A 14052-nucleotide genomic window follows, 5' to 3' on the forward strand; every position below is an offset into this window, starting at 1 on the left:
CCTATGGTGAAGTTGATTTTATAAATTGTCAACCTAATAATGTGCTAAAAAAGAGAATGGCTAAAATTTATATGGTGTCTAAATGGTAAATAGGAGATGATAAGCCCAAGTTACAACATGTTCCTACAGATCATATTTTCCAGATATAGATACTCGTTTGCTAAACGCCGTCCTGAAATATCCTACTAACGCCCTGTATGTATTTGTGTATTATAATACTTTCACTCTCTCACTCTCACTCTCACTCTCACTCACTCACTCTCATCACCACTCTCCCACTCTCTTTCACTCTCTTCACCCTCCCTTAAGAATTTTTAATCAAGATTAAAACTCCGGCGACTAGGGATGGCAACGGGCCGGATCTGGACCGGATTTTGGTGGTACCAGATCCGGATCCGGTTTTTGAGCCTGGATCCAGATCCGGGCCGAATCCTACGGATCTCAAAAGGCAATACCCAGATCCGGATCCAATAGATCCACGGTTCTACGGATCTGGGTCTGGATCTGACTGTTTCCCCCAAAAAGTTGTACGAATAATTGCAAATATTTTATCACTAAATGATATAATTATTATAACATTCACCAAACTACAATATAACAACATTCCAACATTTAAAATATTCAATCTTGTATGAGAATGAAATAAACAGTAGCCTTAAGTTACTAATTAAAAATTAAAATATTCAAACTATGAAAAACCGATCTACGGGTCGGATCTGGATCCTCTCCATAAGATCCAGATCCGTATTTTTTGTGTGGGATCCGGATCCGACCCAGATCCGCAGGGTCCATAGTGCTAAGATCCAGATCCTTCAAAACGGATCTGGATCCACGGATCTGGGACGGGTCCAAGATCCATTGCCATCTCTACCGGCGACAAGAATTCTGGCGACAAGGATTCCGGCGAGGAAAAGTCCAGTTTTGCGGCGGCAGTGACTTAGGCTGCCACCACCACGGCACCACCACTTCTTTCTTCTCTCCTGTTTTTTCTAAAAAAAAATTGAATTTTGTTGATTTTTAAAAAAAAAAAAATTAAGGGAGGCGTCCACCATGGACGCCCCACCACCGCTGGAGGCGCCCATGGCAGGCGCCTCACCATGTGGTGGAGCGCTTGTCATGGGCGCCTCCACCGGTGGTGGGGCGTCCATGGTGGACGCCCCCTTAGTTTTTTTTTAAAAAAATTCAACTGTAAATTGAAAAAAAAAAACAAGAGAGGGGGGTGATGGTGATGGTGGGGGTATGCGGTGGTGGTGTGTGTTGTGCATGTACATGTTATGTTTTATGCACATGTTATGTTTTGATGATGAAAATTAATATAATGTGTTGTAGTATGAAAGTATGTAACAGTTGCAACAGATGCATGAAGAAAGAAATTGATAACCGAAGACTTTGAAGAAAAGAAGAATCAAGAATGAAGTCCAAGTTTATAGTTTCTTAGAATAGTTACTTTGGATTAAAATGTAATATGCTCTAACTTGGTGATATGCTATGTGCTAAATTTAGAAATATAAAGTTAGTATAATTATTATTTTCTTTGAGTTAAGAAAATAAATAATTGTATTAAAATTATATATCTATATAAAAAGGAAATAAGTTTTCGAAATCAGAAATAAAAAGAATTTAGGAAAACGTGTTTTTAGAAAAAGATTTTATAAAACCTTGTTTATAAAAGAATTTGATAAAAACGAGTTTTGGAAAAAGATTTTAATATAAAATCGTGTTTTGATAAAAACGTGAGTTTTAGAAAAAGATTTTATAAAAATTATATTTCCATAAAACGTGTTTTACAAAATAAAAGAATTTCAGAAAAAAGATTTTATAGAAATCACGTTTTAAGAATCACGTTTCCTTAAAACGTGTTGAAAAGATTTTTTATAAAACCAGTTTTTTCGAAAACGTGTTTTTAAAACGTGTTTTCAAAAGAGTTTTATAAATCAGAGATTTCCTAAAACGAGTTTTACAAAATCATATTATATTTTGGAAAATATTTGTGAGTTGAAAAGAAAATCTTTTATGGAAAACATATCTTCTTGAGACTAAAGATAAAGATGGAAAAAGATTGATTTTCTAAAAGAGAATTAATCCCTTGAATTAAGGAATTGAAAGATATCCTTTGGAAGGATAGTCGTCCAATCCATGTTCTATAAAAGGGATTCATAATTCACTTTTAGATCTCATGTTTTCAGAGAGAAAAATCGAGTTTATTAAAAGCTGAAAACTATTTCCTACGGCACTGAGCATAGCACTGAGCGAGTTAGATTAAGTAACTTTCATTCGATTGTAATTGTCCTCAAATTGCTTGACTAAGAAGCACATAATTGAGGATCGTCTTCTTTCTGTAATTTTACCATTATAGAGAGTGTAAACACTTAGAGTTAAGTGTTGGGGGTCACTACTAGGGTTAGTAATGAGGGAAGTCCTATTGTATCAAGAGTTTGATGTTTTAGGATTTAAAGGAATAAAAGAGTCTTTTTGTTTCTTGTGGACGTAGATCTCAGAGGTGAGATTGAACCACGTTAAATCTTGAGTGTTGATTTAATATTGTTTTAGTTTGTTATTCACAAAAACTCAAATCAGCGTTTAACGAGTGTTTGGCTCAGAGTCTGGCACTGAGCCATAAGAGAGTTTTTGCGAAAATCGATTAGATTGCACCACTCAATTCAACCCCCCCTTCTTGAGTGTCACCTTGTGTTCCAACAGTGTGTCGGGGTAGTAGTGCGGCGGTGGTGGTGCAGTGGTGTTCCAGCGGTGGTGGTGCGGCGGTGGCACCAGTGTTTAGAGGTGAGTGGAAGAAGATGGGAGAGAAAGTGGAGGCAGAACGATAAAAAATCTGAAAAAATTAGAGAATGAGTCAAGGGGAGGAGAGAGAAAGAAATACAAGTATATAAATACAGTATAAAAATACCGTATTGAGGACGTTACTAGGAAATTTTAGGGCGTTGTTTAGCAAAGCTCAGATATATAAATTTTAACGATCCATTCACCTAAAGAATTCAAAGAATTTTGGGTGCACAAATTTATTAAAAAAGTGTGCAATGTTGCTTATCGATTATCATATATTCTCTCTCTATTGGCATCACTGCAAATGACAATTCAGCTAAACGAATTGTATTCGTGTTTAGTGTCGTGTCAACTTCGAATTGCTCAACTTTGATGAGGCTCAGGTTGGTTTCTATATTTACAGCGTTGGGTTTTAATAATTTTCTCAATAATTTCATGTCCGTATATTGTCGATTTGCATCGTATTATCATGTTGCATTATTACTAATATAATATATTAATATGCAATACTCGATAATGTTACCGATCCATCATTAAAATAAAAGGTTTTGAGGAAAGAAAATGCCAACTTTTCCTTTTTTAAGAATATTACCATTTAGATTATGCAAGAGAAAGGCTTGGTAACCAACTGTTTGAGTCCAAAAAAGACTCAAACACCCAAAAAAAACACAATGGTACCATTATAACCTGACATTGGTATCAAATTCTTATCAGAACTGGTACCAAGGTATCAATATTTTCCGAGAATGGTACTATTATAACCTAGCATTGGTACCAAGCAAATGTCAGCCACACGCGCGTGAAATCTTCCAACGCATAAAATGACCAAATTACCCCCGTTTGAGTCCCCTAAAAGACTCAAACGGTTGGACGCCAAAACAAGCTCATTATGCAACGGTTGTAAATTGTAATAGGGGGTATTTTCTGAACTTTGTCACAGTCCATAATTTTTCTCCATCGAACAATTATTCAAACATCATCTTCAACAACATGTATGGTCTTATTGTATAAGAAAATCAGAGGATCCCCGCTCCATTAAGATACTTTTTTTTTTTTGATAAGTTGGGGCGCATATTTTATTGTGGCATTAAGCCTTGCAAGCAGGGTTCAAATACAAGGGAGTGAACATGATAAAAAACATGGGTCGCAGACCCAAACATACATGAGAGGAAATGAGACTCCTATTATCTTCCAAGAGCTTGTATTAGAGCCAAGCCAAAAATTCAGCGTCCCTGGTTAACCCTTGCTTTGCCAAAGAATCTGCAACCATGTTTGAGCTTCGGCCTTTGTGTTGAATGCAGATTTTTACCCAACCTTTTCGAGCATTACGAATGAAGTTAAGTTGAAAGGCTAGGTTCCAAGGGCCCCCTGAATCCTCATTGCACCATTTAACCGCGTTTGCCGAGTCGGATTCAATAATAATTGTCGAGTGCCGCAGCCCTTCATATGACATTGTAATTTGTGTGGCCCTGAAGATGGCAAGTACTTCGGCGGAGTTGATCTCAATTGGCGGAATCGGACTAAAAACATGCACATGAAATGCCCGAGGCTATTCCGCAGTATACCACCTATGGCTGACATGGATTGGGAGGCGTTAACCGATGCGTCAACATTCCACTTAAAACTATTCGGGGAGGGAGGTGACCATACAGGATTATCCGACGGAGCCATCATGGCAGTGGAGGCACGAGGCTCACTCCACGAGAGTGATAGAGGGTTTCTGAGAATTTCCTCACAAGAGTACGGAAACGGAGACCCCCAACCTTTAATCCACCAGCTGAGTCTTGTTAAGATTAATTCTTGGATTTGTTGAGCAGAGCATGAGATGTTTTGAAAAATGCGGGAATTTCTCTCTTTCCAGATAGACCATATGATAATCGAGAACATTGCCCTCCATACTTTCTTGAGAAAAGGTGATGACTTGAGAATAACCCACTGCTTGAAGGCTTCGAGGAGAGAGTTTGGGAAGACCCATTGAAGGTGCCACAGGTCTATCCACCAGCACCATATGGACCGCGCAAAATGGCAGTGCAGTAATAAGTGGTTCGCATCTTCCTGACTCTCATGGCAGAAGATACATGAGGAGTCATCAAGGGAGATAATATTCATCCGAGCTAATTTCAGTTTGGTGTTTATTTTGCCAAGCATGGCAAGCCATGTGAAGACCTCAATTCGTGGAGGAATGAGGCCCTTCCATAGTTTTCGCCAGTTTATAATTTGAGATTTAAGAGCAGGAGATGATTTTGCAAGTTCGAGACTTAGCGAACTTACAGAGAAGCAGCCAGATTTGGAGGGGGTCCATGCGAAAGAATCTTCATCTGTGATGGAGAGATGGGTTGAAATAAGGAGTGAATGAAGGTTCTCCCATTCTTCCAGGTCTCTGTTCTAAGAAGGCGACACCAGGCTAGGCGCCATTCCCATATTGGGCCGGTCCATTGGCCACATTGAAATACCGTGGCCAGTTTATTGGTTGAGATAGAGAAGAGACGCGGAACATGATTTTTAGTGGGCCGCTGCCAACCCAATGATCTTGCCAGAATAGCGCATTGAAACCGTTTCCCACTCTCCTTATAATGCAGGTTCTTAGTATAGAGTTCAATGTTGGGTTCTTGAGAATAGTTGCGCAGATATTTCTCCATGGTCCTCCATTAGAAGGAATGGTGAGTTCATTATGAAGAAAGAGGGGGAAGTACTTATACTTGTCGCAGATTACATTTCGCCAAAGGGCAGATGGTTCATGAAGGAACCGCCATATCCATTTAAAGAGGAGAGAGAGATTCCGATGCATAAGATTACCACAACCAAGACCTCCCAATTTTTTTGGCAGTTCTAATTGCTCCCATGCTGCAAGTGCAATGTATGATTTCTTAACTCCACCACACCACAAAAATTGTCTCTGAAGTTTGTTTATTTTGTCAAGCACTCCTTTGGGGATCGGAAAGAGTGACATGTAGTACATAGGAAGGCTTGAAATAGAGGCTTTGATGAGTGTTAGTCTCCCTGCTAAAGACAACATGCTTCCCTTCCAAGTTGCTAACTTTTTTTCAATGCGCTTAATGATAGGCTCCCATATAGAGATTCTCGATATATTTCCCCCAATGGGTAGACCGAGATACGTAAATGGGAAACCACCCACTTTGCAAAGGAGAGAATTTGCCGCTGTTTGGAGCCATATGTCATCCGTATGAATACCGTGGATCGAGCTTTTGTGAAAGTTCACCTTCAAACCGGAAGCCAACTGAAACAATATGAGTACTCTTTTGATGTTGAGTAGATATTTCATCTTCGGGGGGCAAAAAAGAACCGTATCGTCCGCGTATTGGAGGTGAGACAAGATTGTACCTCCCTTAGAGATTTCGATCCCTTTCCAAAGACCGAGATGTGTGGCCTTCTGGATGACTAGGCTGAGAGTCTCCACAATCATATCAAAGAGGAAGGGGGAAAGGGGGCCCCTGACGGAGTCCTCTATGGAGCTTAAAAGGGGCAGTAGGCGATCCATTAATAAGGATGGATGCCGCGGCACTTCTAACACACTCGAGAATCCATGAAATCCATCTAGTGGGGAAATTCATTTGAATCATGATCCATTCAAGATAGTTCCAGGCCACACTATCAAAGGCTTTGTGAAAATCCAATTTAAGGATAACCGATGCAATTTTCTTTCGTCTACACGTTTCAATGAGTTCTCCAGCCACCAAAGCCCCATCAAGAATTTGTCGGCCAGCGATAAATGCAGATTGGAATGGGCCAATGAGGGAGTTTATCACCTTTTGAAGTCTTCTGGCAAGAATCTTGGCTATTATTTTATAGACACAGCCCACCATGCTAATGGGCCTGTAGTCTTTCAAGCCTTCTGGATTTTCACACTTGGCAATAAGAGCAATAAAAGCTACGTTCGATCCTTTTGGGAGTCTACTTGAGCGCCAGAATTCTTCAACCAAGCAGTAAACATCAGATTTTATAACCTCCCAAGCTTCCTTTATGAATCTGAAATTATAACCATCCGGGCCGGGTGATTTCTGTGAGTTACAAGATTGTACAGCTTCATCGATCTCTAAGTGAGTGAACTGGCCAATAAGACTTTCAGATTGTTCGGGGGACAATTTTTGAAAATTGAGTCCCTCAAATATCGGTCTCACTGTAAACTCTTCTTTGAAAATGTTTGAGAAGAAAGATACTGCTTCATCGTGAATACCTGCAGGATCATCAATTAAAACACCATTAGAGGTTAGTGAAAAAATGGAGTTTTTGCGCTTGTGGACCGACGCAAGAGTATGGAAATATCTGGTATTTTTATCCCCCTCCTTCAACCACTTGGCCCTAGAATTTTGGGCCCAAAACATATCCTTCCTTTTCATCCACATCCACAAGTCAAGTTGAGCCTCTCTCCTCTCTTTTAGTTCGGTTTCGGTTAGGGATCTTGAGTTGGCTAGGAGGTCAATTTCATGAATTGCATTTTCAAGGGATGAGATATTTTGATCAATATGGCCGAATTCCTTGCGGTTCCATTCTTTCAGTTTGCTCTTAACTACTTTCAATTTCTCCAAAAAGGTATGAGATGATGACTCTCCCCAAGTTTCTTTAATGATCCGTAGGCACCCAGGGTGAGTTAACCAGCAATTCTGGAATTTAAACGGCTTTGGGCCCCAGTTGTTTTCTTTGGAAATTACCAAAAGGGGGCAATGATCAGAGATGCATCTTTTTTGGATTGAAACTTGAAGGGCTGGGAAAATTTCGATCCACTCAGGGTTGACCAAAAGTCGATCGAGCTTGCTTTTGGACTGTCCTCGGAACCACGTGAACCATCCGTCTTTTGCAGGAATTTCTGATAGCCGGACATTATCAATGAACGATTGAAATGCAGTAGTGCCAGATTGGGAGAGTTGAAGGCTGCCTCTTTCATTGGAGTTCAAGACCTCGTTGAAATCCCCAATTAACAGGCATGGGAGGAGTGAGTTTATGCAGTGGTCAGCAAGTTCATTCCATACGAGAGCCCTTTCCTCCTTATCGCAAGGGTTGTAGACATTAATTAGGCAGCCTCTAAAGTTCAGGGAAGGGAAAAAACCAGAGATAGCAATCCAATTCCTTTCAATTCTATGAGACTCCATTGTGAAGAAGTTATCTCTCCAGAGGGAGAGGAGCCCCCCAGAGTGCCCTATTGATGGAGAAACCAGGTGCGCCAAATTATTCACATTCCAGAGAGATTTAATTAGCCTCGGATTAAGTTCCATGATTTTTGTTTCTTGGATGAAGATGAAGTTGGGGTCATGAGAGTGGATTAACTTTTTAAGGGAATTTTTTTTGATCTTGGCATTGAGCCCTCTAATGTTCCAGGAGATTATTAACATTTTAGAGATATAGGATGAGATGGAAAGTTGAGGACTTACTGATGGAGGCTGAGCCACTCCTGCTTTTGCCCAAGGAGAATGGAATGTATTCTTTGCCTCAATTCGGATTTGGGCCCATCAAAGGTGAGGCCCAGTAAGTCAGCCATATCCATTAAGATACTTCAGCATAAAATATTGCTAGAAGTCCCAACATTATTGGAGTAGTTAAGTAGTAATATGCAATAATAAGTACTCCAATAGAATATTGCCAAAAAAAATAAAATCCCAACATTATTGTAACAGTAATAGTCAATAATAAGTCTTACCAAAGAAATCCTATCTACCCCACTAACCAACTAACAGAATCCCAAAAAAGCATTTTATTTCAATAGATCGATTACCGCGAACTCCATTATTACTTTATTCCGGCGTTATTAATCGCAACATAAGCCCTGTTTAGTTCACCTCAAATTTTTTGATCTAAACTTATCTGATCTAATCTAATTTGAACTTATTTTTTCTGATTTGGTCTGATTTGATTACAAGATCTTATCTTTTAGATTTTTTTCAATATATAAGAAAAACCATAGTCATGTGGAGTCTTGTTTGATTCGTCTCAATGAGTACTTTATTAATATTCAATTATTATAATTTTTACTAATATGTAATCAAAGATATTAATAATATAATGATTTTTAAATATAAGCAAGATCTGATATGATCTTATTTTTTCTGATCTGATCTGAACTTATTTTTTCTGATCTGATCTGATTAGATCTGAAATAAGCAAAAATAAGGTGAACTCAACCTAGCCATACTTTCTCTCTTCTGTTTTACGTGAAATATAGGATGAAATGATACTATTTATTGATTAATTTTGATTTCAATTTATCACCATTATATAAAGAAAAATATAGTCAAGTGGGATATTGCTAAATTCGTCTTGATGCATATTATCAAATTATAAATTTTTTTATATTTTTTACGCGTGCACAATTAAAGATATTAATGGTTAAATAAGCGCGTTGGATTGCGTGAAAAAACAAATGTTTCATTTAAAATAGAACGGAGGAAGTATACTATTTTAGGTAGTTAAACATTAGTTGTCTTTTCTAAATTTAACTATAACTCTCTTCAAGTATTTTTTTTTTATGAAAATGAGCGACCAAGCGCTATGATCTAGACATGATTAGATTTCAGATCTCGCGTACCACTCCCGCAAGACTTTACCAACTAAGCTAGATGATAAATCTATTAGAATTCCCATTTATTATCCACGGGTACTTTTATCCAGCCCTATCAGCCTTCCTTAAAAACTAGTGCTTGTTTGGTTAACATTGTTTATATTAATATGGGAAGTTAGAATTCTTAGGAATTGAAATTTTTGATATTGTTTGGTTGACAAATTCATAGGAAATTCCACTTCCCACAAAATGAAGGAAACTAGGTAAGTGAAAATTCCCATGAAAATTTTCATTTTCCATTAAAACACCAAACAACATTTAGCAAATCCTAAAAAATACAATTACATGAGAAAATAAACTTCCAAAAAATTCATACTTCCTTCCTTCAACCAAACAAACACTTTTTTTTTTTTTTTTTTTTTGAGGGGAACCAAACAAACACTTAAAAATAAGCCGAACCCATATGTTACAATTAATAAAAAAACTCATATTCCAAACCTCAATCAATCATTCTCAATCCCCTCCTCCATCCCTAGGGTATAATAATTGTATATAATGACTGTAATCCACCATGTCCATACCATCCATTATTTCCAATCATCATCTTCTTTCTACAAATCACAAAACCATCTTTAGTTTGCACTCTCCAAGTCTCCACCATGGACCATTTCCCTGTAAAGCGCTTCCACCACGTCGAGTTCTGGTGCGGAGACGCCACAAACGTCAGTCGCCGCTTTTCATGGGGTCTCGGCATTCCCATTGCAGCTAAATCTGATCTCTCAACTGGAAACTCCGTCCATGCTTCTTACCTCCTTCGTTCCTACAACCTTTGTTTCCTCTTCACCTCCCCTTATTCTCCTGCTATCTCATCCCCTTCTTCTTCCACCATCCCTACTTTTAATACGTCTCATTTCACCTCCTTCTTCACCTCCCACGGCCTCGGCGTCCGCGCCATTGCTATCGAAGTCGAAGACGCCGAGGCTGCTTATAATATCAGTATCTCTCATGGTGCAATCCCGTCTTCTGCACCTTCTCGCTTTCGAAACGGGACAATATTAGCGGAAGTTCACTTATATGGCGACGTTGTACTTCGCTATATCAGCTTCACGTACCAAAATAAAACTACTAGTACTACTCCTAGTGATTGGTTTCTGCCGGGGTTCGAGGAAATGCCGGGAGAATCCTCGTTTAAAGGGCTCGATTTCGGGCTTCGAAAGTTAGATCATGCAGTAGGGAACGTTCATGAGCTTGCACCAGCGATTGAGTACGTGAAGAGGTTTACCGGGTTTCATGAGTTCGCTGAGTTCACGGCCGAAGATGTTGGGACGAGTGAGAGTGGGTTGAATTCGGCTGTGATAGCGAACAATGATGAGACTGTGTTGGTAGCCATGAGTGAGCCAGTATATGGGACGAAGAGGAAGAGTCAGATACAGACTTATTTGGAACATAATGAGGGTGCTGGTGTGCAGCATTTGGCATTGATGAGTGAGAATATATTTTGGACTCTAAGGGAGATGAGGAAGAGAAGTGGACTTGGTGGGTTTGAGTTTATGCCGTCGCCGCCTCCGACGTATTACCGGAACTTGAGGGATCGAGCCATGGATGTGCTGAGTGAGGAGCAGATGATGGAGTGTGAAGAGTTGGGAATTTTGGTGGATAAAGATGATCAGGGTACTCTGCTGCAGATTTTCACTAAGCCTATTGGAGACAGGTAGTCTTAATTTTTTTTTTTTTGGTGAAAAGGGTTATGCATTCATAATAAAACTTAAGAGCCTATTACATCATCCGTTTGAGCCACCACGAGGCTGTTAACACAATCCGCTAGGTAGATCTCCCTACAAAAAGGAGTGGGGTTGGGGAAGATTCTAGCAATACTATTACAAATCAACAAGTCTTCATTCCTAATACAAAATTTTGCCATGGAGTCTGCTACTTGGTTGAGGCTTCTATCACAGTGCATGAGTTTGATACCTTCAAACTTCTTGACTAACTCCCTGCAATCAGATAACATGTTAGCATACACATTAGTTTGGGTATTTCCTTGGTCAATAAGTTGAATGGCCGTTTTACAATCTGAGAAAAGAACGAGTTTTCGAAAGCCTTTATCAAGGGCGAGGGAGAGTCCTTCTCGGATCCCCTGAATTTCCGCCGAGAGAGAGTCCCTAGCAAAAGTGGATTTAGTGAACCCCCACTGCCATCTACCATTATTATCCCTAGCAAAAGAGGTAGTCTTAATTAATACTCCCTCTATTACATTTTAATCTACACACTTGACATTTTACACTATTTACAAATTTCACTTTGACCATCATTTGTGATTTATATGTAGATGAAAATATAGTCATGTGGGATCTTGTTAGATTCATCATAACATGTATTTTATTAATATGTACTTTTTATAATATTTACAAATACAAAACTAAGATATATGTCTGTAAAGTTTTATTTGCATTGACATGCGTGAAAAGTATAAATGTGTAGATTAAAATGAAACAAAGGGAGTAGTAACTAACTAAACTAATTTTTGGCACCTAAAAGACTCCTAATCTGCTAGGGTAATAGTGAATAATGATAGAGTGACATTTTGAACAACATAGAGTTTAGTTCTTTTAACATTCTAATTTTAATACCTCCATATATATATATATATTTGCAAATCACAAGTTAAATGCCTAGCTCTATATTGCACTTACAATCTCTGGTGTAATTTTTATCGGCAGCAAATTTATGATAATAATAAGGTTTGGATCTAATACAATAAAACCCAAGCCTGACCAATAGACCCATTTAAATTTTTTTAACATATAAAATATTTATATTAGTATATATTCAATAAAAATATAACAATGTCAAATATAAGAAGGTAGTCACTTTATTATTTTTTCAAACCAAGAAGGCAGAATTTAAGAATAAAGTATGATTAGTCCTTATTAGACTTTATTTGAATTTGTTTTTTCTTAAAAGGATTGAATATAAGTTGAACGGAACATGGTTAATGTCTATCAAAATTTATAATTGCACATACAATTACACTTGTGCGACTAGTGTAATTAAATTTAGTAATTAAACTCCATTAAAACTTACTAAGTGCTACTATTACATAAGTAGCCTTAAGAATTAACTAATTGCTTAATCATGGTTGAGGAATAAGGGAAAATCTGGCAACACACATCATTATTTTATACCTAATATTGTTCCCTAGTAGAGTTTTTCATTGCAATTAGTATATTTGCTTCGTATAATTACTTAAGTGCATGCATAAAATTGTCTATTTTAATATGAAAAAATATTATTGTGATTCATATCACCCTGTATTAACTTAATAGGCCAACTATATTCATTGAGATTATCCAAAGGATCGGTTGCATGATGAAAGATGAAGGAGGCAAGTTATACCAAAAAGGTGGTTGTGGAGGATTTGGGAAGGGTAATTTTTCAGAGCTTTTTAAATCGATTGAGGAGTATGAGAAGACACTTGAACGCAAAAACATTACAAACACAAATGTTACATGAGTTTCATTCTTAGTGATGGTTTCAGTGCTCTACGCATATAATTACTTAATAGTGATCATTGTATCATTTGTGTAAAATATATACAACACTTATAAGTTATCATGGTGAAATTTGTAGCTCATGATCTTAAGGTTGTACGATCAAATTTCATTAAGAACACTTTGGGAGTTAGGAATTTCATATTGTTCTTCCTACCTACTAGAAATGTAACACTTATATTGGTATTATCAATATAGTTTATTCATTTCTTCTTGTTTTGGGAATAATTATCAAGTTTGAATTATATTTTTGATTTTAAGTTATATATATATATATATATATCATGTACTCCCCCCTCCCCTTCAAGGGGAAGTACATGATATATATACTTGACCCCTTGCCAAACAAATGATATGTGTTCTTAGATTCAAACCTATAATCTCTGATTTGAGATACAAAGGCATTAACCAACTAATCTATAATCTCATACTGATTTTTATGAGAAAAAAGATATTTAAAGACAAGTTAACATACACCCCATAATTATTGAATTTAATAACTGGTAAACAAATAAAAAAAGCTCAAAATTTATCCCATTATCCTAAAATGACAATTTCATATTTTAAAGCACAAAACTGCTAAATAATTTGAACAAAAAAATTTATGAGAATTTTTTTTTTTTGAAAGTATATAATGACTCATTTAATCTCTTGCATAAGTACTGCTCTTTTTAATTGACTACCAATCGCAATGTTTAGCTTTTATTATCAGGTTTAGTTAATAATTTGACTATATTTGCTAGAAAAGTAACAAAAAAAGGATACAGTCTAAGCAAGTACAAGTTTTATACAATCAAGTCATTGTTGATAGCTATATTCACTTTTAAGATTATTGAAATTTAGAAACATTATCGTAGGTCATTACAAGTATCTCTATAATTAGTGTTTAATCTTTTAAGGTAGTTGATATAATTAACAATATCAAACATGAAAACATTTTTTTCGTTTTTTCACGAACGGACAACTACCTATGAGTTTTTAGCTCATTAATAGTATACTCTCAATATTTTCAAAATTCATCATATAATTTTGAGTTTTTCACCAAATGTACAAAATGCATTTGCTAAATTTGATCATGGTTCATGATAAACTTTATGTGGAGGAGTTAGAAATTAAAGTTGATGAGAGAAACAAGTGTTGATGTAATGCTCTAAGGTTTGACTTTTGAAAATAATCCAGCATATACCTTTAATAATTAATGGATATAAA

The 14052-nt window shown here is 37.1% G+C and overlaps 1 protein-coding gene across 1 annotated transcript; it reads left to right on the forward strand.

Moving 5' to 3' along the window:
• The first annotated feature begins 8207 nt into the window (after positions 1 to 8207).
• Positions 8208 to 13054, forward strand: LOC104902719 (4-hydroxyphenylpyruvate dioxygenase). The gene is made up of 3 exons (XM_010690604.3): positions 8208 to 8252; positions 9829 to 11003; positions 12619 to 13054. Exons 1-3 carry the CDS (start codon positions 8208 to 8210, stop codon positions 12803 to 12805), a joined length of 1407 nt encoding a protein of 468 aa, XP_010688906.3. The 3' UTR covers positions 12806 to 13054.
• Positions 13055 to 14052: the final 998 nt, after the last annotated feature.

This window comes from Beta vulgaris, chromosome 9 (genome assembly GCF_026745355.1).
Source record: "Beta vulgaris subsp. vulgaris cultivar EL10 chromosome 9, EL10.2, whole genome shotgun sequence".
In the NCBI taxonomy this organism is placed as follows: Eukaryota; Viridiplantae; Streptophyta; class Magnoliopsida; order Caryophyllales; family Amaranthaceae; genus Beta; species Beta vulgaris.